The 21,021-nt window shown below is 40.7% G+C and overlaps 1 protein-coding gene across 6 annotated transcripts in view; it reads left to right on the top strand.

Moving 5' to 3' along the window:
* Positions 1-656: 656 nt before the first annotated feature.
* Positions 657-21,021, top strand: part of TPK1 (thiamin pyrophosphokinase 1) — a 404,677-nt gene continuing 384,312 nt past the window's right edge. For 2 of the 6 annotated variants that reach the window (XM_017893767.1, XM_017893762.1), the window contains exons 1-2: positions 678-1,053; positions 1,406-1,464. In XM_017893767.1, coding sequence (XP_017749256.1) covers positions 1,422-1,464 — 43 coding nt within the window. In that variant the 5' untranslated portion in view covers positions 678-1,053; positions 1,406-1,421. The other 4 variants (XM_017893766.1, XM_017893765.1, XM_017893763.1 and 1 more) reach the window with 4 other exon arrangements.

The following is a 21,021-nucleotide window of genomic DNA, read 5'->3' as shown; positions in this document are numbered from 1 at the left end:
TTTTAAGATTTGTTGTAGCTAAACCCGTATATGAGCATTTAGGCTTCCTCCTTCTTTGGGTCTTTTCTTGTGGACTCCCATGCACATAGCTGCAAGCTTTTCTCCTGTTAAACTGTCTTATGTCAATTTGACCTCTTAGGCCCAGGTGGAAACCTTAGGAGGGTAGAGGGGGATTAGGTTTGCTCAGTATTGGAAAAGCCTGTATTGCAAGAGTGACGCTTTGCAGCTGCAGTCTTGAAGTTTCTTCCAACAAAAAGAAATTGTTTCCACAAAGCAAAGGAAGGAAAGCTCCTAACAGAGTGTTCCCTAAATAAATAAAGTTTTTTTTGTTGTTGTTGTTGTTTTTTGAGATGGAGTCTCATTCTGTTGCCCAGGCTGGAGTACAGTGGTGTGATCTCGGCTCACTGCAACCTCCGCCTCCCCGGTTCAAGCGATTCTCCTGCCTCGGCCTCCCGAGTAGCTGGGATTACAGGCGAGCGCCATCATGCCCAGCGAATTTTTTGTATTTTTAGTAGAGACGAGTTTCACCATGCTGGCCAGGCTGGTCTCGAACTCCTGACCTCGTGATCCGTCCGCCTAGGCCTCCCAAAGCGCTGGGATTACAGGCGTGAGCCGCCACGCCCGGCCAGGAAGGAAAGCTTTTAACCCGACGGCTCAGGGAGGACACCGGTAAGCAGCACAGTGTAGTTTTGTTTGGCTCGGAAGCCAGGTCAAGCATGGGTGATGGGGAATTCGCCACTTAGTTTGTAGCAAATGGTGCCCTTCTTGCTAAAGCTGAGTGCAGAGGGCCCGGCAGCAATGCTACAGCTAGCAGAACCAGCCCAGAGAACGCAGCATTGGAGACTTGAGGCGGGTGGTGCCGGACACAGAGCACGGGGCGCAGCTCCCACTTGCCTCCGGCTCCCGGAAGCGGGCGGGGCCACCTCGCGTCCCCGGGGCTAAAACCTGCGAGCGAGGACCGCGCGCCGAGGCTCCTTAGCCGCGCGCCGAGCGGTTGATCGCCGTAGCCACCGCAGCCTGCGCTCCCCACTCTGTGGCTCCATCCGCCATTGTGTAAGTGCGACTGCCGCCAGGCGCGCGGGCCGCGGCGGGGGGCGGCCGCCTCTCGCTCCCCAGGTTCCCGGATGGTGACGGATCCACTGGCAGAGGCGGCAGGGGCAAGCCCTCCGACTTCACAGCTGCCCGCGCGCGCCGGTCTCCGGGGAACCCCGCCCGCGGCGGCGCTTCGTGCTAGCCGTGGTGGGTCCCAACGCCGGGTGCCGCGCCGCCGCTCAGCTGGCTCCTGGGTCCCGAAGCGCGCCGCTGTCGAGTGCCGGGTTCAGGCGTCTCCCGTGCTGTTGGTTTTGCGCAGTGTTTAATTAGAACTGAGAAAGTCTAACTTCACTTTTTTTTTTTTTTAATGCAGAGGCCAATAATCCGTTATGGAGCATGCCTTTACCCCGTTGGAGCCCCTGCTTTCCACTGGTACTGTATTTCTTTCCACGTTTTAGTGTCACTGACATGCCTCTCCCCAGCGACGGGAACAGGTCGAAAGGACGGGGCTCTAGAGCCAGCGTGACTTCCAGCCTGGGTTCTGTCCCTGATTTCCTAGCTCTGTACCGCTAAGCATATCAGCCTCTCGCCGGCCTCATTTTCCTCATCTGAAAAATGAGCTTACGTATCAGCCTTGCTGTGAGGACGAAATGACACGATATGGTGTGTATATAGTCCGCTTGGAGCCCAGTAAGCTCTTCCCGGCTGTTGCGCCTCCACCAGCAGCACGAACAGATCTGGAACATAGCGGAACATTAGACATTGCAGGCATTAAGGACGGTCATCGTTGCTTGACCGTGATGCATTTTTAATCCATTCACAGTGCCCCGAGCTTACCTAATAAAAGATTGGTAAATGGTTCTATCAAGTGCTTTAAATGTATATAACACTCAGGATTTTTATTCTTCTAAGATTTGAAATTACTGTGTAACCGAGTGCAGGCTGGGCTGCTCCGCTGCTTGCCGAGCCAATCAACAAGGACGAAGTGCCCGGAAAGGAAAGTGACTACTTTCCAAAGCTAGCAATGGGGAAGTGGTCCAAGCTTCTGCCTTAAAGAAACCATTTCAAATTTGGAGAAAATGCAAGGGCTTAAAAAAGGGGAGCTTGGCATTGGGCCTCGGAGGCCCCAGTCTCTGTGACTTGCTCAGATATTTATCTCGGGTTGTTGCCTCATCTGCTGAATGGGTTGGCGCCATCTGGAGTATAATTGGGTTGCAAATTAACTGCAGCCTTGAAGTAATCTCCAGGTGGAGGAGAATTCAATAGTCGCCTGAATTGTTTCAAGATTAGTCTCTGGAACTTCAGAGGAACACATAATTAGATAAGGGAAACGTTGTGTAAGGGTGCGTGGGGGAAAGAAGGAGAGCAAAGACTATCTCATTGTTAAAGGTAAGGCAAGGCATGGCACAGGAAAGAGAAAAACTTTTGAAAACAAGACATTTGGGGTACTTCACGTGGAAATAGATGGAATGAATGAGTTTGAGACAGGTTGTTAGCCTTCATTCTTGTGTAATTGACTACTGTGTGATAATTTGGTAATGTTAAAGTATTTTTAATTATTAGTTTTTATTTTCTCATTTATAACTTTCATAAATTTAAACAGAAAGCATAATTGTTTAAATGTTTACATTTGTTTTCTGTCAACATGAATTCATGGGTCTTGCTTAGGGCATTGAGTTTAACTTGTACCTTTTTCCACATGCTGGGAATAGTAGGTGACATTGACTCCTTACTCTCAAGTCATGTTTTTGTTTGTGACAGGGTCTTTGTTGCCCTGGCTGGAGTGCAGTGCTGCTATCATGGCTCACTGCAGCCTTGACCTCCCGTGCTCAAGCGAACCTCCCACCTCAGCCTCTGGAGTAGTTAGGACTACAGGTGTGCACTACCCGACCTGGCCACTTTTTAAATTTTTTGTAAAGAAGGGGTCTCCCTGTGTTGCCTAGGCTGGTCTCAAACTCCTGGGCTCAAGTGATCCCAGTCTCCTGCCACCACGCCCAGTTATGCCAACTGATTTATATGCATGTTTATGTCTTATTCTACAGGTGAAGGAAAACAGTTACAGAACTAGAATCATAACCCAGTTATTGTTTTAGTAGGTTAAAAGGTTGAGAGTTTATTACCTTAAACAGCTTTTCAAAAGTTAAAAAAAAAAAAAAAAGGCCAGGCGCGGTGGCTCACGGCTGTAATCCCAGCATTTTGGGAGGCTGAGGCAAGACGATCACCTGAGGTCAGGAACTCCGAAAGCAGCCTGGCTAACACGGTGAAACTCTGTCTCTACTAAAAATAGTCTCTACTAAAAGTTGGGTGTGGTGGCACATGCCTGTAATCCCAGCTACTCGGGAGGCTGAGATGGGAGAACTGTAGGAGAATTGCTTGAACCCGGGAGGTGGAGGTTGTAGTGAGCTGAGATCGCGTCACTGCACTCCTGCCTGGGAGAGAGAGACTCCATCCTCCATCTCAAAACAAAAACAAACAAACAAACAAAACCCCAAAAGGCATTGGCAAGCACATTTTGCAAATTTGCTAGTTCTCATTTATCCAGTATTACCAGGACAAACAGCATTTTCTAGAGTAAACATTTGATTCGAGTGATCTGTTGACTTTCAGATTTATTACTGAAACCTCAGAGCCTTACTGTCTGAAGATTTCTGATGGTTTCTAGGTTAAAAGACATATATCAGAGATACTGACTGCTGCGCAATAAAGATTATATTGAGGAACTGTAATATCTGGGTTTATTTATTTATTTATTTATTTTGAGGCAGAGTCTCGCTCTGTCGCCTGGACTGGAGTGCAGTGGCCAGATCTCAGCTCACTGCAAGCTCCGCCTCCTGGGTTTACGCCATTCTCCTGCCTCAGCCTCCTGAGTAGCTGGGACTACAGGCGCCCGCCACCTCGCCCGGCTAGTTTTGTATTTTGGTAGAGATGGGGTTTCACCGTGTTAGCCAGGATGGTCTCGATCTCCTGACCTCGTGATCCGCCCGTCTCGGCCTCCCAAAGTGCTGGGATTACAGGCTTGAGCCACCGCGCCCGGCCAATATCTGGGTTTAAATCCTAGCTTTGCCACTTAATAGTTATTTGACCTTGTACTTCCATTTCTTCATCTGTAATATAGGAATACATCATAGGGTTATTATGTGTATAAATGAATTAGTACAAATCAAGCACTTAGCTTCAGTAGCTATAAGCTGTTCAGCAGCAAGTTTGAGGGGAAAGCAAAAAGGCAGTTGAATCTCAGGGTGGATGCTGAGATGGAAAAGGAGGGAGCAGATAGCTCTGCCCCTTTGTTTTTATTAGAGGCTTAGTGGGGAAGGCCTTGACTGCTTAAGTCAGGACATTTGTAAGTTCCACATTGGAACAGGGCCGGTAGGGAAATGGTGATATGTGAAGTAGAGATCCAGGGAACAGAATTCAGTGCTCCCTTGGGTGGTTCTCACAGTTTCCTCCTGTTGTTCCTATGGGTAAAACTATGTAGGATTCATTCTTGCCTTATCTGTAGTTTTGACCTTGAAACAAGGATTCGGGCAAGTTTGTGATTACTCTAGATAAGTATAAGGTATTAAACAGAGCTGTTACTGTAAGGGCCAGTGTAATGCCGGGTCTTTTACAGTAATTCAGTAAATTTTTGAGGTTAATTTTTTATTGGAGAGATTCCCTTTATCAAACAGATTTAGTGTTTAATACTCATCTGGCAGAGAAGTTTTTCTGATAGCAGCTTCTGTGAATTTGATTTGTTGGTGTTATCTGTAATGCTTACTAAGATTCAGTATAGTGGGCAGTCCAGCAATAAAGGTAGTTCTCTACAGATTAAGAAGTTGCTAAGAAAAGTTTTGTGGACCAAAACCCTCTGGGATGATCACCAGCTCAGGGAAAGATGGAATTCTTTTTAAAGTTATTTATTTATTTTTTTCGTAACTAAAATAAGTGCCCATTATTTAAGAAAAAAAACTATCTACCCTAGAATGTGAAAGTTTCCTGTATTCCCTTTTCCAGAAATAGCTATTATTTCTCATACTTTAAACAAAATGGGTTCATATTACAAATTGTTTGTAAATTACTGTTTGGGGGCAGTGAGTTAAAATACATAAATATTTGTTACTACAAACATCATATGTGCTCTTTGTTTTTTTATTTTTTTTTCAAACTAAGTAAAAAGTGTATCCTAGTTACCAGACATTATCAATCTAAAAATTTATGTGTTCTTTTACATTTTGTGTGTATGAATAAACAAAAATAGGCCTATTGAATACCCTTTTCTGCACCTGTTTTCACCTACTACTTTGTTATGTCTCTGTGTATAGATATCCCAACTGTTTTGTTTTTTTAATGGGCAGTATGGACTCAAATTCACTGGGCATTCTTTTTTTCCTTTTTCTTTTTTTAGAGATAGGATCTTGCTCTGCTGCCCAGGCTCGAATGCAGTGGTATGGTCATTGCTCACTGTAACCTCTGACTCCTGCGCTCAAGCAGTCCTCCTGCCTTGGCCTCCCAGAGTGTTGGGATTACAGGCTTGAGCTGCTATGCCTGGCCTCACTAGTGTTAATAGACACTTGTGTTAGTTACTTCCAGTTTGTACTATGACAGACTACAATGCATGTCTTTGATCTTACTATTTTTCATGTTTATGTATTTTAGTAGTGTCAATTTCTAGAAATGCAGTTGCCAGGCCAAAGGGCATGTCTGCATTTCTGGTTATCAAGAGGATCTATCAGCTAACTGCTATATATTCTTTGGTACTAGGTGCTGAGGGGGATACAAAATTGGAAGAAGTGGTCCCTTCTATCCAGGAGTTTATGGTCTAATTGATTGTCAAGAACAAAACGTAAGATTCCAGTGAGATGTTGAATTATGTATTATAGAACCCACATAGGAACTGTAGAGACCAGGATGAGAGGCAGGCTGGAGTCGGCAAATAAATCATGGGGTAAGTCCGACATCAGCTGGGCCTCCAAAAGAGCACTGGATTTAAATGGAGAGAAGCACGGAGGTTTCCAGAAGAGCATCACAGGTGATGGGCCATCCTAGAGAGGGAGCTCAGTGCTGCATCTGGACATGAAAACGGACATGGTGGTGAGTGAGAGATAGTGTGACTAGGTTGGAGTGTGCTCATGAGGGTTTTGAAAGAACGTGGTTGAACAGCAAGGGTAGAATCAGATTGTGGAGGAAGAGACATTTATCGCAGAGAAGGAGATAGTTTTTGAAGGTTTCTGTGTCTTCTGCCTTTGGAACATTCTATACAAAGCAGCTTTTTATAAACAGTAATCTCCCCTTATCCTAGAGTGATATATTCTAAGAACTCCAGTGCAGCGAGTCGCGCACCTTTTTTGGCACCAGGAACTGGTTTTGTAGAAGACGGTTTTTCTGTGGACCAGTGGAGGGTTGGGTGGTGGTGGTGGTTTCAGGATGACTGAAGCCTTACGTTTATTGTGCACTTTATTTCTATTGTTATTGCATTGTAATATATAATGTATATAGGTATATATTATTACATGTAGTATATATAGTGACAGATCATCAGGCTTTGGGGTCATGTGAGAATCTAATGTCCTGCTGATTTGACAGGAGGTAGAGCTCAGCTTCACTCCTTCCTGCCCTACTGTGTGGGTGGGATCGTAACTGGCCACAGACAGTCTAGTTTACAGATGATTTGAAGTATACAGGAGGGTGTGTGCAGGTTGTATACAGATAAGGGGGGACTACTATACTTTAAAACTCATTTAGATGTGTCATTGATGTCATGGTTCTGATGTGCCAACCAAATATAGGTTAAAGTCCTTATCTTGAAGGCAGTTTTCAAGTGTACAATATATTGTTTATTAACCATAGTCACTGTGATAGTGCAGTCCCCTCTTTGTACTAAGGTAAACTCACATACCCACTATTTCCTTATAGGAACATTTGTTCTTGCTTCAGCATTTTCCCTTAGCTCATGCTAAATTTGCCACCTAGAATGATCTTTGCCAATCCTTAGAATTATTATTCTTAAATTTTAGCCATTCTGGTAGGTGTGTATAAAGATGTTTCTGTGATTTTTGTCATTTTCCTTATGACAGATTTCTCATAGTGTGTTCATTGACTTTTTGCATGCCTTCTGAAGTGCTTACTGCTCTTACTCATTTTTTCAATTAGATTGTCTTTCCTTTTTTATAAAACGTATTTTAGGAGTTTTAAAAAATATATTCTGGTTGCAGTTCTTTACATTTTGTTTTTCTCATTATTAAAATAGGGAGAATGACACTTTCCAAGGAGGGTTGTGAAAATTAAACTGTGTGTAAAGCATGTAATGGTGACATGTAAGAATTCAGGCATTTTAAGTATTTTTTGTCTTTTAAACTTTTCATCTGAAGGGTTTTATTTTAAATTAATACAGAATATTTAACCGGTAAGAGTGTACTATTGCTGTTTGAGGCCTTGTAAACGTAGGTGACTTTTCGTCATATTCTTAGACATCTAAACTTTTTGCTGTGTTCTTCAGTGCCTGTGATCATTTCAGTTTTTATCATGAAGATTTATGTTCAGAAATTAGTATGCTTTAAACTTTTTTTAAAAAAGTAAAGTCTATTTACTTTAAACACTTCATAGCCAACATAAAGGTAAATAAATAGTCAAATCTCGGAACAGTTATTTGCCATGTGCTTATTTCACAAACTCAAGACGCAGCAGTTACAGAGGTTTTAATTTCTAGTTTACTAAGAATACTGATCTTTTTATTTTTATTTTTTCAACTTTATTGAGGCGTGATTGGCAAGTAAAAGTGCTGTGTTTAGCCAGGAGTGGTGGCTCTCGCCTGTATTCCCAGCACTGTGGGAGGCCCACCCATCTGACTTCACTGTACTGTATTTACTTCTTTAAAGATCTTGTCTGCAAATATAGCCATGTTCTGTGGTTCTGGGAGTTAGGACTTCAACTTATGAATTTGGTGGGAGTCGGGGAGTGGGTGGGCACAATTTAGCTCATAACAAATAGAGTATGTCAGTTAGCTTTTCAGCTGTAAACTAAAAAAAAAAAAAATCGACTGGGTCCATATTTCAGTATTACCATGATTTCCCAAAAAGAGGTTTTAACATGTAATTCTAATAGCATATAGGTAGTATATGAAGCAGAGAGTCAATTTTGGTCTTATCTAGTTGCTATTTTCTACTTATATACAAGGGTTTTTCTGTTCATTCCTGTTTATCCCTTATGGGCCACACTGTAGTAGATGTTGTAGGAAAATAAAAAAGGGTTGACAAATCTTACTGTGAAGGATTTCAGTATATAACAGGCTGTTTAGTACAACACAATGGAAATGTAATTTCATGCGTCATGTAATTCAAAACTTTCTAATAGTCTCATTAAAAAGGTTACAAATTTTAATTTTAAGTTTATATCTTATCTAATCTAATCTAAAATTCTATTATTTTGACATGTGGTCAATAGAAATCATTACTAATGCTATAGTTTACATTTTTTTTGCACAGAATCTTCAAACTCCAGTGTGTAGTTTACATATCTAGCACATCTCAATTCAGATGATAAATTTTCATTAGACATACTTGATCTATATTTAATTTGTGATAATTTGTCAAATGTTTTGTTTTTATTCATATTAGCAAGGAGCAACTTGTAGCCTTGTAACTTTGGAATGAACTTTATAGGCAAGGAAAAGAATATTTTGTTTCCAAAGAAAGCCTTGGGAATGGATACTAGAGAGAGAGCTGGACTAAAACCTAGGTTTTCGGATTATCTATTTCCCTTCATATTATAATGACTTTTGTTGTTGTTGTTTAAAGCAGTATGCCTGCTTTAAAACCTAGAAAACTTTCAGGGTTGTTGTTGTTGAGTGGTTTTTTTAAGATACTTTCATCTGGTATGGTAAAGAAATTTCTGGCTAAAGCTGCTGTGTAAAGATTAGCCTTATCTGCTGCTTAAGGATTGTGATATTTTTGTTATCAAGGGCTATCTAAGATAGTGGAAGATACGAATTTGTGAATTCTAGCTTCGAGGATTTTATGGTACTCTCCTACCCAATCAGAAATCCTCCTACGTAGCCCTTAAATCTCTGGAACGTTTCCGGGACACTCCCTGTGTTGACTGTTCATGTTTTTCTTGGTATATAAGGTATAATTGTTGGAATCCTTCCTTTTTATTTCTTTCAGCCTATTTCTAATTTACTAAGACTTGCTGTTAACTACCCTTTACTTATTTTTTTACTTATTACTTATTGTATTTGGTGTAGTTTAACTTTTCTTCATATTTTATTTTATTTTTCATATTTGCCTTGATTTTTGCTGTACTTTTAATTAGATTAGTTATATTTGATGACATTTTGATGCATCCTCATTGTTAATGAGCAAATTGTTTCTCTTGCCTTAAATAAGATCTCATTAACTTTATAAGCTATCTTTTCCACATCATCTAGACAATCAATTTCCTTTGATTCAGTGGTATTTAGTCTTGTGGCACCTGCCCCCCCATCTTTCCATGTTAACATTTTAATAGTTCCATGCCTTTAGAAACTGAAACTTCTAAAGTGAGTTTAAAAATAATTTTAAATCTTTAAAAAATTATCTAAATTTGTATTTTGTAGCATTATTAGAAAGAATGGGTTTTTTTTTTTTTTAGATGAAACAATTAAAAATATCAAGTGAGCCTGTGGGAGTGGTTTTAATATTCACAGTGATAAAATGTTACAGCATAATTACACCAAAAAAATCTGTGGGTATTGACACATTAACACCAGATATCTTTGAGGTTTTCTAGGAAAATGAGGTGTGTTTGTGCATTAACTTCCCATCAAATAAATTTTATTTTTTTTGTTGCTGTTGGTAGAATGCATCCAAAAGTTATTCTTTGTAGGTGGCAAACAAATGCTGAAACAAATGGATTTCATTCTGCGTATTTCTGTATCTTTATCACACCATTGTCTTTGAAGGTATTCATTTTTCACAGTGGAATCGTTTCTTTTGTTTTTATGACTTACAGTGAATTTAAGCTTTTGATTTACTCGTATAGGTCATGTGTAAGGTTTTGGCTTGCCAGCCCAATTGCTGCCAAAAAACTTTTTTTCTTTTTTCAAAATAGGAAAACTGTTCTAGAAAAAGTTTCTTCCTAATCCAAGTACACATGCTGTGCGTGAATCCTTTGAATGGGTAGGAGGCCTTTACAACCTTGACCGTTCCTGGTGTGTGTCTTCCTTAGTAATCCTCTGAGATAGCCATCTGGTTTTTTTGCTGGAACATGTTCAGATAGCTCAGTCTTTTTGAGAAAACATGTACCGTTATTGGACAGACAACTGATGGCTAAAAATGTGTATTTAAAATAAGCTGAAATTTACCTTTAGTTCTCTATTTTCCACCTTAAATAGCATAGAAGATCTTTACTTGTTTTCTACCTAATTACCCTTCAATTACTGAAAAATCTTAACCAGATCATACTCATCTGTTGAACAGTTATTTGAGTGCCTGCCTGCTGTGTACTGGGAACCATTGTAGGCATGGGAAGACATATCAACAATTTTCTTTTCATTTCATGCTTTCCAACCTATCCCAATATAGGTATCAGTGATCTGCTTCTGGAAAATCAGATGTCTTCGTCAAGAATGCTTACAGGGTCCTGTTTTCATGATTTTATTTGTATTTTTTGAAGGCAGAGTCTCACTCTACTCAGGCTGGAGTGCAGTGGCACAATCTTGGCTCACTGCAACCTCTGTCTCTTATGTTCTATCGATCCTCCTGCCCCATCCTCTTCAGTAGCTGGGGCTACAGGCGGGCGCCAGCACGCCCGGCTAATTTTTGTATTTTTAGTAGAGACTGGGTTTCGCCATGTTGGCCAGGGTTCTCTTGAACTCCTGACCTCAGGTGATCTGCCTGCCTTGGCCTCCCAAAGTGCTGGAATTACAGATGCACCACCATGTCTGGCCTGTTTTTGTTATTTTATTTTATTTTTGAAGATAGAATCTCGCTCTGTTGCTGAGGCTGGAGTGCAGTGGCACAATCTTGGCTCACTGCAACCTCTGCCTCCCGGGTTCTATCAATCTTCCTGCCTCATCCTCCTGAGTAGCTGGGATTACAGGCGCGTGCCAGCACGCCCGGCTAATTTTTGTATTTTTAGTAAAGACAAGGTTTCGCCATGTTGGCCAGGGTTCTCTTGAACTCCTGACCTCAGGTGACCTGCCTGCCTTGGCCTCCCAAAGTGCTGGGATTACAGGTGTACCATCATGCCTGGCCTGTTTTTGTTATTTTAAATTGCAGCTTCTGCAGGATATTGAGAATCCTGAAGAGGAAGGTCTTGATAAATCATCAGGGGAAACAATCAGTGCTTTGGGATTAAAGAAGAAAAGAGGAAGCAGGGGCAGGAAAATGGAAGGTCGCACAGTTGCATACCTTGTTTAAGTTTATAAATTTCTTTGTATGGTGCTGTACAATCTTGTTACTTACATTGAACTTCTTAGGCCAGTAACATTGGCATGCCTCAATGCCTGTAAGAAAAGCAGAATCTCAGGCCCCACTTCAGACTGACTGAATAAAAATCTACATTTTAACAACACCCTCTGTCAGCCTTCATGTTCCTTAAAATGTGAAAGGCACCACCTAAGAGGAGTAGCAACTTCCTTTTAAAATAATTAAAACAAAAACACCCTCCATCACATTTAATGATAACATTTATCATTATCTAGAACTTCTTTTCAACGATTAACATCCAGGGGTTTTCTTTGGAGCGTTATTGTTGTCTGTGGAAATGTAGAGTGTGATAATGCATTCAGGACACATACCCAGTGGCAGAGGATGGCTCACCTGAGTGCGGGGAGGTGGTACCTTTTTCCATATCAGCAACATCTGAGGTGCATATCCACTTTTTTGGCCCTTGGTCTGCCTTTCAAAATGTGTACATGTAATGCTGATATTCTATCAATGTAGTTGGTTAAGATGTGACTTCAGGCTTTTCTCATCTATAATTTTGTTTTGGTGTTTTATTGAGTTTGGGGGAAGTAAATCTAAAATTATCCTTTGTAATTATTGGCCCCAAATTACTATATTATGCGACATATACACTCTATAAAGTTTGGGTGTTAAAATCATGCGAACAATTTTCTTTTGGAAGATTGTTAACCAGAGAGATGTTCTGTAAGTTATGCCTCTTCAGGCTTTTCAATTCCTGAGTATCCCTTTACAAATGAGACATCTGTGACTGAATACATTCTTCTAGATATGGCTTGAAGTCAAAGAAAGTAGTCACATGATCACATTCTTTTCTCTGGATGATACCATCCTATTAAATAAGCCCATGCTTTTGATTTTGGGGAATGATACTTGAGGAGTTGTGAAGTTTGAAGTCAGTAAAGCCTTTTCTGACCTCACTTTTTTTTTTTTTTTTGATGAATCTGGCATCTGAATTGGTTACTATAAGTCAGAATGTATCAAAGCCATTTGAAAATGGAATTAAAATGACCTCTTTGTGAAAAACACTTGTTAATACTTGTAATTATGGTTTCTTTTCTATAGGGGAAACATATGTTTTCAGGCTGTTTAACATTTTATTCATTGAGCCAACATTGTCTGTTACGCATGTGGCATCATACTAAATCCATGCAATTGAAATACATGGTCCAAGGTTTCACGGAGATTAGAGCCTAGTAGGGCAAATGGAGAAGCAAGTGAGACATTAGAGTACAGTATGGTAAGAGACATGCAGGGGCAACCTTGGATCACATAGGAAGGATTTGGGGGTTTATTGAAGGTGTCTGGAAAGAAGAAATAAATATTTAAGGTGGTAAATTGTTTTAAAATTTTTATTTTTGTGATTAACACCGTGAGATGTTTATGTACCTTAGTCCACTTCTGATTGTATGCGGAGTGTATAATTCTGGGAGTAGAATTAAATAAAGTTATGAGCCTCTAGGGTTTCCAGTACATGTTCCTAGGTGGCTTTCCAGAAAGGCTGTAGCAGGTTATGTGGCAGTATCAGCACACTAGCGTGTCGCTTCAGTATGTCCTTGCTGGCAGTGGATGCTCTGCAACTCTGGATGGAAATCCTCATGGATTTTAGCTGCTGCTGCTTTTTTCACTCCCACATCATGATTTTTGCAGTACTCTTGGTAGTACCGCCCGTAATCTAAGGTGGAAAACATTGTCCAAGACTTGAAAATGATCAGAAAAGATTACTAGGAGTCTTTTCAGTGGAACGCTGGGCTTGGTTAGTGGATCCTGAAGTGACTAGATACAGGGTGTATACCTTTCACTTTTTTTTGATTAGGCAGTTTTGCAACATTGTAGGAATAGAAGTTAACGAATAGTCATGCAAATGATTCTTTTTTTTTTTTTTTTTTTAGATGGAGTCTCACTCTGTCGTCCAGGCGGGAGTGCAGTGGTGCAATCTTGGCTCACTGCAACCTCTGCTCCCCGGGTTTAAGCAATTCTCCTGCCTTAGCCTCCTGAGTAGCTGGGATTACAGGCGCCTGGCACTGCACCTAGCTAAGTTTTGTATTTTTAGTAGAGGCGGGGTTTCACCATCTTGGCCAGGCTGGTTTTGAACGCCTGACCTCATGATCCACCCACCTTGGCCTCCCAGAGTGTTGGGATTACAGGCGTTAGCCACCGTGCCCGGCCACGATTCTTATCTATAATAATGCAAATGGAATTTTGTGCAGTGGGATAGAATTGATTTCCACCCTGAAGAAATATCCCCAGATAGTATGTTTCATTGCTCTATAGTAGAGATTACTAAACTTCCAGTTTTAGTCTTCAGTGTCTCAGTAATTTTTTCATGGGGCCACCGGCACCAAATACCTCATAGTAACTTCTATTAAGTAATTAGGTCCAAAAAACCTGTTAGCAGTTTGTACAGTGTCCCCTGTTGGTTCAGTGAGGCACCCTGAATGCTTTGCCAGTCAGCTTGGGAACTTTTCTTGTAACCAGATTCACCACTGATTTCGTTAATACTCTGCCCACACACACATACACACACACACTCTCTCTCTCTCAAGTTTGTACTCATAACCTCATTAATTGATGAGCTGAATAATATCTTTGGCATGTGTTCCTTTTATATTTGCATGAAGGTCGTGATTCTAAACTTTTTCGAAATCACTCTTTAAGCGCCAGTTAAATTCTTAATTTGTCGTTAATTTAAAAGGTGAGTAAATCGGTCATCTGAACTTTCTTTGAAGTCGGTTTCTTTATCTATAAATGACCCGTCATAGACCATGAGAATTAAAAGTAAAAATGCATCTGTAAAAGCATAGCATGGAGCCTTTGAGGACAATGTGCAAAGTGGGTGGGTCACACATACCTTCGAGCTTGGGGGATTCCTCAGGTGCTCATCCCATAGAAAGGACTTAGGCTAGGCTCGCCTGTGCTGCAGGGTGCCCTGGTAATCATTCCAGGAGAGGAATCTCAACTGCTGCCCTCCCACCCCCCCCAACAAAAGTTGCACATGTTTGCTGGGACCTCCAGGTGACTGTGTGACACTGTGTGTCTGGGAACTTCCAGGTTACTAGAGTGAAGAGCTTGTGTTGCTAAGCTGATAATTTCAGCCTATTTTTGCATTGTTAAGTCCGAGCTGCTGAACTAGCTCCTTGAAAAGATCCAGAAACTGGGGAAGGGAAGGAGGTGAAATGAACTCTAGGACCATCTGTAATTGTATTTATATTCCCTCACTTGCTTTCTGAAAAAGTGAAATGTATCCAGTAGTCATAACTTTCCATTTGGACAGCAATTATATAGTTTGGTCATTTTAATTTCCATATGCTTGATCTCAGTGTGCTAAGTATTATCTTCTAACTGTAGATACGACTTTATTTCCCCAAACCAGCGAGTGCTGGAGTCAACTCTGAAAACGCTTTCTTCTCCTTCAAATTTTAAACTTCTAAAATTCTAACTAAAATTTGGAAATGGAATAGAATATATTTAGGCTTCATGAGATATCCAAGGAATGGAAAGTAAAAGAAGCTGACCTAGACTGAAGTACAAGGCTAGGAATATTTACATAGGAACATCAGGCGTAGATTAGGACTGAGAAAAATGAGATGGCAGTGGGAATTTACAAGTAGGTGTCCAATACCCAAAGCTCTAAAGTAGCTTACAAAACCAAAGTAGTTAGGGTGTGGGAAGCCTGGTGGAATATTTATACTGTTTTGTTCAAAACTATAAAATAGTTTCCTCCTTTAATTTTTGCTGTCTGTCTTGATCCAAATTACTATTATCATAGGAACAATTGGTTTCTGAATGTTCTTTCTTGCCTATTATCAATTCATCTGATTTAGTGTTGTCTGTTTCAGTGGATCTGTTAGAATCTGCCTGCGACAATTCTTGTTGATTAAAAAAAAAAAATGCCGGTGAAGGGAACCATATGCAGACCAGCTCATGCTAATGACATTCATAGAAACTAGTGATTCCATTGAAGTGTGCATTGGACTGTGACACTAGATAACTATGAAAGGATTAGGCATATGGTGGTATTGTATACTTGAAGCCTATCATAAATTTAACCTTTCTATTACTGTTAGGAGATGAGTTATTGTTTCCACTTGCCAGGTAAGAACAATACTTGAGATGAGATCCGACGTTACGCTTTTGCCCTTGCACTGCTTTTTGAAGTGTAAATGGCTTATGTTTAGTCAATCTTCTTGTTGTGAAATTGCATCATTTTTATGTCATCCAAGAGTTAGAGCTGCTGATGCAGCTATTAACAGACACAGAAGCACTGCTCAGTTGAGACAACATGTTAGAGGTGGGTGAGTTCTTTGAGGAATTTTCTGCTCACTTGTACCACACAATTTGAGTCATGTTTGCGCTGCATAAACTGTATCATTCATTTTTATATATTTATATATGTTTGCATAATACAGATGATTACTAGTATTTACTGAGAGCTTACTGTATGCAAGGAACTGTTCCAGGTTTCCCATGTATTACCTTATTTATTCTCACAGTCATCTTTTTTTTTTTGTTTCTCTTTTTGAGACACAGTTTCGCTCTTGTTGCCCAGGCTGGAGTGCAATGGCGCGTTCCCGGCTCACCGCAACCTCCACCTCCTGGGTTCTAGTGATTCTCCTGCTTCAACCTCCCGAGTAGCTGGGATTACAGGCATGTGCCACAACGCCCGATAATTTTTTATATTTTTAGTAGAGACAGAGTTTCTCCATGTTGGTCAGGCTGGTCTCGAACTCCCAACCTTAGGTGATCCACCCACCTCAGCCTCCCAAGGTGCTGGGATTACAGGCGTGAGCCACTATGCCCAGCTATTCTCATAAATATTCTTAAGGGGAATATACTGTTACCCCCATTTTAGAAATGAGAATGCTGAGATAGATACAGAGAGATTGACTACCTTGCCCAAGGTCACATATGCAGGAAGCAGCAGAGTAGAGGTTTAGACCCAAGTAGTCTGGCTGCAGAGCCTGTTGGGTAACCACTGCCACAATACTGATTTTGTATGTGTATATGTGGTATGGCTGATAGAGTTTTATTTCTTTTTGAAGACTTTTTTTTCCCCATTCTATACATCTCTTGTCTCTGAGATCACTTTAAGTTTATTCTCAACCTGGTCAGTGAGTCTATCACTATCCTTAGTGGGAAACAGTACATCAGCTAAGGAATGCATTTGGGTGTAAGTAATAGGGAAGCTCATCTCACCGTAGGTTGAACAATTAGAAACTGATTTTCCTTAAACGATGAATCTGGAGGTAGGTGGTGGAGAGCTGGCGTAGCTGCTATACACCGTTGATAGGGATGCAGGCCTGTTCTTTGCTCTTCTGTCTTTCTGTGTTGGCTGTTAGCCTCATGCTTGTGATCTCATTAGAGGCGAGGTAGTTATTACAAGTTCAGGCATCAAGGATACATTCTAAGCAGAAAGAAGAGTATGGAGGGATTTTAAAAAGGGTCATGCCAACCTGGTTCATCCCCCTATATCAGAAAACCAAAAGCCTTCTCAGAAGATCCACAATCCACATGATTGACTTATTTTATTTTATATTGGCCAGAACTAGGTTATGTGGCTATTCCTACAAAGCAATCACGTGGAATCCTGTTCTTCTGACTGATTTTGGCCAGGAACAGTTCATCTTCTGGGACTGGGATATGGGCATACTAGCAACTAAATGAACTGAAGTGGTACTGACAGAGAAGTTGGACGGATGGATATGGTGGAAACAGTGGACAGAATTGGCCACAGGATGACTTCCAGGACCTCTAGCCAAATATTCAAGGTTTGGAATCATTGTAATCTTGCATGTAGTTGGGATCTGAGTGTTTGAGGTGAAAGTTGCCAGGATATATTTGCTATCTTTGATCTCAGATTAAGTGGTTCAATTCCTGCTTTTTCTTGGAAGCCTTTTTATAATACTCCCAGGAATGTCGTTTCTCTGGATTTGGGAGTTTACCTTGCTCTTTGTTTTCTGCCCATTCCAGAGCTTCTCAAATAATGACATTCTTGCTCCTGAATTCCAGCTAGCGATGAGACCTTGTTACTTATTGACAGGTTTCTCTGATACTGTCCTTTGTCCCACCGTATAGTCTGCTTTGATTTTTTTATTCTCCTACCTGAGATGCTTATTTTGTATTGAACCATTCCTAATGTCTCAGTTTTATTCACTGTGTTCATATTATTGGTCAGGCACTATTTTAAGATAACTAGGTGGTCTGAGTATGTGCTAAAGCATATAAAAATGACAGTAGCAGGCCACCAAATTATTTGCTTTTAGCTGACATTCAAATTTTAATGGGCAGTCAGGCACTTATATTAAACATTACTTGGTAATCTTCTATGGGTTAACTTACCAAGGCTGTGATATATGTCATAAATACCTGAGATGTAGTTGTAGTGGTTTGGGACATAACTTTTTTTATTCTCGTATTTATGTTTTTTATCTTTTGATATTCCTATGTGTGCTCTTTGTGTTTAAGAGAAAGGATTGCCTATTTTTAAGCTTTTGGAGAGGAAGATAGTTCAGAGTAGAGTAAATTGAGGATCACAAGGCAGTGTCACTTATTGAGTGATACTGTAGTTGATCTGTGTGCTTAGCTATGCTCTTGGAGGGGAGTGACATGAATTCTTATTTATCTTTATGCCTCATATGCTTAGCATCCTACCACATATATTTAGACAATGAGTTGACTTTAAGTTGACTTGCCAGGCTGCTCATCTCCAAATCTCTACCTTGCATGTCCCATGATTTTTTTTCCCCTGTCCTTGCATTGGTATCAAAATCCTAACCTATAAGGCCTACAGCCTTTGGCTAGACTTCCTTCACTCGTGGTCTTGCCACTGAGCCTCAGCAGCATCTGCTCGTGAGTTTGTTATTCTGGCTTCAGATTTCCACTTGGCAACCCCTGCACCCAGTTACACACAAACTTGGGGATTTCCCTCTCTTGTGAGGGCAGCTGTGTTTTTAGAGAGCAGTATTTATCTATTTATTCTATTTCATCCAGCATTTAGAGGGGTTCATGCTAAAATAGTTCTGTATATGGGCCGGGTGTGGTGGCTCATGCCTATAATTCCAGCACTTTGGGAGGCCAAGGGGATGGATCATCTGAAGTCAGGAGTTTGAGGGCCAGCCTGGCCAACATGGTAAAACACCGTCTCTACTGAAAATACAAAAATTAGCCGGGCATGGTGGCGCGCGCCTGTAATCCCAGCTACTCGGGAGGCTGAGGTAGGGGAATCACTTGAACCCGGGAGGCGGAGGTTGCAGTGAGCCGGGATCGCACTACTGCACTCCAGCTTGGGTGACAGAGCGAGACTCTTATCTCAAAAAAAATAAAAATAAAAAAATAAAGAATTATTTATCAGCTTAGTCTGCTGTGTTTCCAAAACTGTCTTTCTTATAAAGCAGAGAATCTTACACACACCGAAACCTTTAACAGACAGCTGACTGTTGTATGAACTATGTATATCACCCAATATGATTTATTTTTTCCTCATGATTCTGCAATCTGGGCTGGATCAGGTGGGTCTTTCTTCTGTTCCAGTTGCCACCTTTTGAGGTTGGAACGTTTAAGATGGCTTCTTTACTTACCTGTTAGGTGCCTTTTCTGGTAGGCCTGGAAAAGGCCTGGCTGGGCTTGTCTTTCCACATGATTTCTCCAATGTGGCTCCTGGATCTCTTTACTAAGGACTCCAAGAAGGGCATACCAGGAAAGTAATCCCTGATGTAGAAGCTTACCTTATGCATGTTAACGTTACACTGCCAAAGCAATCACATGACCCAGCTGGGAGCTAGATGTACAAGCACTTGGATATTAGGGGTGTGGTTTGGGTACCATCAATATAATGGAGTGGTTTACCACCTTATATACATAATTTCATGCAATCAATTTTGTGGAAGGAGTGCATTTTATTCCATTTTGTTTTATCTACAGTGAATTTTGTTATTATAACTATCTTCCTGCAACCATAATATTATACTTCATAACATACTAATGTTACATGCAGTGTAACATTAGCGTGTGCAAGGCAAGCTTCTACATCAGGGATTACCTTCCTGGTATGCCCTTCTTGGAGCCCTTAGTAAAGAGATCCAGGAACCACATTGAAGAAATATTTTGAGATGTTAGATTTACTAAAAAGTTGCAAAAATAGAATTCCCTTATGCTTTTCACCTGGTTTCTACAAATGTTAACATACTGTATAACCACAAATTAAAAATTAACATTGATATAATGCTATTTATGAAACTACAAGCTGTATTCAGTGTCCACCAGTTTTTTCACTAATACTCATTTTCTGGTGTAGGATTGAATCCGGGATCCCGCATTGCATTTACTTGCCACGTCTCCTTAATTTTTCCAAGTCTTTCATGGCCTGGATACTTTTGGAGAGTAGTGGCCAGTTATTTTGCAGAATGTCCCTAAATTTGGGGTTGTCTCATGTTTCCTCATGATTAGGTTTAAGTAATGCATTGTTGGCAAGAGGCCCACAGAGACGATGTGCCCTTTTCAGTACATGATGTTAAGGGTATGTTATGTTAATGTGTCTTACTGGTGCAGGTAACCTTGTTCATGCTTGAATAAGATGTTCTTACCCAGCTTTTTCTACTGTAAAGCTACTTTCTTTTTGCAGTTAAATATCTTCAGGTAGATACTTTGGAATTATGCACGTATCCTGTTTCTTCTCAAACTTTGGCTCAGTATTTTTATATCTCATTGTTCGATGGGTTTTTGTCTGCAACAATTATTACTGTGCTGTTCTAATGGTGATTTTCTCTTTGCCTCTTTCCTTTTACATGTATTTTTATTCTATTTTCTAAATGGAGTCTTGCTTTGTTGTCTAGGCTGGAGTGCAGTGGCCTGGTCTTGGGTCACTGCAACCTCCACCTCCCAGGTTCAAGCAATTCTCCTGCCTCAGCCTCCTGAGTAGCTGGGATTACAGGCATGTGCCACCATGCTCGGCTAACTTTTGTATTTTTAGTAGAGATGGGGTTTCACCATGTTGATCAGGCTGGTCTTAGTCTTAAACTCCTGACCTTGTGATCCGCCCGCCCTGGCCTCCCAACATGCTGGGATTACAGGCGTGAGCCACTGCGCCTGACTGCCTTTTACATTTATTAATTGGATTTTTTTTTGTAAGGAAAAGCTGCTCCATTTATTTTAAATTTATTATAATTTATATCAGTATGAATATATAGGTATTTTATGTATTATAATTCGATGCTGTTTATTTTGTTGCTCAGTGTTCTAGCTTTGGCGATTAGAAGTTCATTTTGGTTCCTGGGTCCATTTGATATATTCCCATTCTTTCTGAGCATTCTTAATTTCTGGCACCGCAGGATGCTCTAGGCTCATCTTGTTTGTTCCCTGCCCCAGCCCCAGAATCAACCACTTCAAGGTGCCTTGACCCCTTATTGGAGAATGGTATCTAGAAGCCAAGATCTCGGGGCTACCTGTGCTCATTGCTACTGTGGTGTCAGTTGCTTCAAGGTCCTCTCAGTGACTAGAGTCAGGAAAACATGTATACTAACTCATACATACATACAAATCTATATTTTCTTTTTTTTTTTTTTTTTTTTTTTTT

The sequence above is a fragment of the Rhinopithecus bieti genome, unplaced genomic scaffold, assembly GCF_001698545.2.
Source record: "Rhinopithecus bieti isolate Rb0 unplaced genomic scaffold, ASM169854v2 scaffold_23862, whole genome shotgun sequence".
Taxonomy (NCBI): domain Eukaryota; kingdom Metazoa; phylum Chordata; class Mammalia; order Primates; family Cercopithecidae; genus Rhinopithecus; species Rhinopithecus bieti.
This window is presented reverse-complemented; position numbering and strand designations above follow the sequence as displayed.